Source organism: Balaenoptera ricei, chromosome 2 (assembly GCF_028023285.1).
Source record: "Balaenoptera ricei isolate mBalRic1 chromosome 2, mBalRic1.hap2, whole genome shotgun sequence".
Lineage (NCBI taxonomy): Eukaryota > Metazoa > Chordata > Mammalia > Artiodactyla > Balaenopteridae > Balaenoptera > Balaenoptera ricei.
Window position 1 is genome coordinate 19,027,479 of NC_082640.1, and position 3,711 is coordinate 19,031,189.

The 3,711-nt window shown below is 41.7% G+C and overlaps 1 protein-coding gene across 1 annotated transcript; it reads left to right on the forward strand.

Annotated features, from left to right (window-relative positions):
* Positions 1–365: 365 nt before the first annotated feature.
* Positions 366–1,440, forward strand: LOC132360263 (ribose-5-phosphate isomerase). Its single transcript, XM_059915307.1, has one exon. The coding sequence runs from the start codon at positions 482–484 to the stop codon at positions 1,187–1,189; it is 708 nt and encodes a 235-aa protein (XP_059771290.1). The 5' UTR covers positions 366–481; the 3' UTR covers positions 1,190–1,440.
* Positions 1,441–3,711: the final 2,271 nt, after the last annotated feature.

The window sequence follows — 3,711 nt, forward strand, 5'->3', positions numbered from 1 at the left end:
TACCTAACAACATACACAAAAGCCAACTCTAAATGGATCAAAGACTTAAACATAAGATGTAAAACTATGAAACTTTAGAAGAAAACATAGGGCAAAAATCATGACATTGGATTTGGTAGTGATTTCTTAGCTATGACACCAAAGGCACAGGCAACCAAAGGAAAAATAGATATATTTAACTTCATGAAAATTTAAAACTTTTGTTCATCAAAAAACAAGTCACAGAGTAAAAAGGCAACCCATATAATGGAGAAAATATTTGCAATTCATATATATAATAAGAGATTAATATCCAGAATATATAGAGAACTCCTAAAATTCAACAACAACAAAAACAAACCAATTAAAAAATGGGCAGGGCGGGAACAGCTGGGGCGTTCCGGGTTCCCACGTGCAGTTGCCGGGACGCGCGCAGTTCGGCGCTGGCAGCGCAAGTACAGCTGGCGGGGACACGAACAGCGTCTGCCCGGCCCCCTCCACGATGTCCAAGGCCGAGGAGGCCAAGAAGCTGGCGGGCCGCGCGGCCGTGGAGAACCACGTGAGGAATAACCAAGTGCTGGGAATTGGGAGTGGTTCTACAATTGTCCACGCTGTGCCGCGAATAGCTGAAAGAGTGAAACAAGAGAATCTGAACCTCGTCTGTATTCCCACTTCCTTCCAGGCCCGTCAGCTCATCCTGCAGTATGGCTTAACTCTCAGTGACCTGGACCAACACCCAGAGATTGACCTTGCCATCGATGGTGCTGATGTAGATGCTGATCTCAATCTCATCAAGGGTGGTGGAGGCTGCCTGACCCAGGAGAAAATTGTGGCTGGCAACGCCAGTCGCTTCATCGTGATTGCCGATTTCAGGAAGGATTCAAAGAACCTCGGGGATCAGTGGCACAAGGGAATCCCCATCGAGGTCATCCCGATGGCCTATGTCCCCGTGAGCCGAGCTGTGACCCAGAAGTTTGGGGGTGTGATTGAACTTCGAATGGCAGTCAACAAGGCAGGTCCTGTGGTGACGGATAATGGGAATTTTATCCTGGACTGGAAGTTTGACCGGGTCCACAAATGGAGTGAAGTGAACACAACGATCAAAATGATCCCAGGCGTGGTGGACACGGGCCTGTTCATCAACATGGCGGAGAGAGTCTACTTCGGGATGCAGGACGGCTCGGTGAACATGAGGGAGAAGCCTTTCTAAACCGGCCCTGCAGGAGCGGAATGTGTTCCCCTTGTGTCCCCAGCCCGCCGCCGAGGCGGACATGCCTCTCCAGGAGCCTTTGCCTTAATGTATCTGTGCCAGGTGGACACTTGGCAGGGTGGGGGGTTGAGGGTTAAATCTGGTCTTCTGAAGTATTGTTATTAAATGTCTTTTTAAAAAGAGAAATATAAACATATATATTTTTACTATTAAAAATACTCAGTTGTTTTTTTATAAAGTAGAACTTGATTTCATGTTTTATATGAAACATTTACCAAAAAAAAGGAGGACTGTCTTTTAAACTTTTAACTTGAGCCTGCTTGCTGGTTATGGTGAAGCCTCTGAATATTGGGTTTGCTGAGAAATGTAAATCAAACTTTTCTTTAAACTGGTGAAATGAAGGGCCCAGCCAGCAGTGATTCCCTGATGCCTTACTGGAAACACTGGAGTTTGTTTACTTTTCTACCACACTGTCTTATTTTTAGTTTTTGCTGTGTACAGATGCACAGTGTGTAGTTACGTGTTGTAAGATGTGAATGACAAAAGTCTGGTGAGTGTAGGGGTGTGGTGTGTGTGACTCAGAGTGTAGACCACCAGGGGGAAAATATGGGGGCTCTTTTGCTGAGAACAGGGGGTTCATTCAGACCCCTCTTGTTGGAAGCCGTTGGCTAGAAGTACTTGCCATTACTGCCAAAGCACTGCTGTGAAACACCTTTAAATGACTGTCTTTTCGTCGTTAATATTTTTTTTGTTCCTTTATTGTTATTTGCATGGTTTGGCATCAGAAGTTGTTACCTCTTTATATTGTTTGCAGGTTGAAATAAAACAGTATGGTGCCAAAAAAAAAAAAAAAATGGGCAAAGGACTTGAATAGACATTTCTCCAAAGAAGATATACAAATGGTCAACAAGCACATGAAATAATATTCAATGTCACTAATCATTAGAGAAATGCAAATTAAAACTACTATGAGATACCACCTCACACCTATTAACATAGCTACTAGAAAGAAACAAGATGTGGAGAAATCGGAACGCTTGCGCACTGTTGGTGGGAATGTAAAATTGTACAGTCACTGTGGATAACAGCATGACAGTTCCTCAAAAATTAAAAATAGAATTACCATATGATCCAGCAATTCCACTTCTGGATATATACTCAAAATGATTAAAAGCAAGGATTCAAAGAGAGATTTGTATACCCATGTTCATGGCAGCTTTATTCACAGAAGCTAAAACGTGGAAGTAAAACAAGTATCTATGGATGAAAGAATGGATAAGCAAAATGTGTATATTCAAGCAATGGAATATTATTTGGCCTTAAAAAGGAAGGACATTCTGATTTATGCTACAACATGGATGAAGTTTAAGGACAACATGTAAGTGAAACAAGCCAGTTTCAAAAAGACAAACACTGTATGATTCTATTTATATGAGACACTTAGTCAAAATCATAGAGACAGAAAGCAGAAGGGTGGTTACCAGGGGCTGGAGGAGGGGAGACTGGGGAATTAGTGTTCAATAGGTGCAGAGTTTTGGTTTTGCAAGATGAAAAGAGCTATGGAGATGGATGGTGGTAATGGTCGCACAACAGTATGAATGTATTTAATACCACTGAACTGTACACTTAAAAATGGTTAAGATGATGAATTTTACGTTATATATTTTTACCACAATTTTTAAAATTGAAAAAAAAACAAAAACAAAAAAAGGAAACAAGAGATGGAGAGAATTCCTAGTAATCCTCTGGTTCTTAGCATAGTCTCTCAAGAGACCCAGATATACCTCCTGAGTTCAATGAGCTGTCAGAGTTTTTCTCCAAGAACTTCTCCTCTGCGCCTGAGCCACTTTGAATGGATTTTGTTCCTTATAAATCATTCCCTATTTGTTTCATACTTTCAGCCAATGATACTAGGTAGCAATGATAACTGCTTTAGAGACACAAGTTCTGGGGAGACAGTGTATGCATATGTATCTCAATATTTCACAGATGTTAATGCTTATTAAGTAACCTAACACTGGGCTCCCACAGGCATAGCCTCTGTGCAGTGTCAGTGCAAAGAAACTAACAGCCACATTTAATTTTAAACCAAGCCTACCATTCTTAAAACCCTTCTTCTCACTCTCTGCCTCTCTCATACCCTGCAGTGTCCCCAAACATCTTTCTCCTTGCTTTGCTCTCAGCTCCCCACCAAAAATTCTCTCCCAAGCCTTCTTGGGCTCTCTCTTCTTCCCCAACCTTCTCCTCCTGGGGCCATTCTTCCATCCTTTCCTTTCTGTTCTCCTCCCACTATCACTGGGGTGTGGAGCAGGAAGGGGTTGGCTGAGGGAGATGAACAAAGGCCAGAGGACTGAGCGGGTCAGGCAGAGGGAGAGTTTGGTTAACAGGCAAGAGGAAAAATATATACTATATGGAAAACATATAATTAGTAATAGCATACTAATTACATATGCATGTTATGATTAAAATAGAAATCATGAGCAGAGTTATTTTTTATCACCAATTTATATTTTATAAAGTAA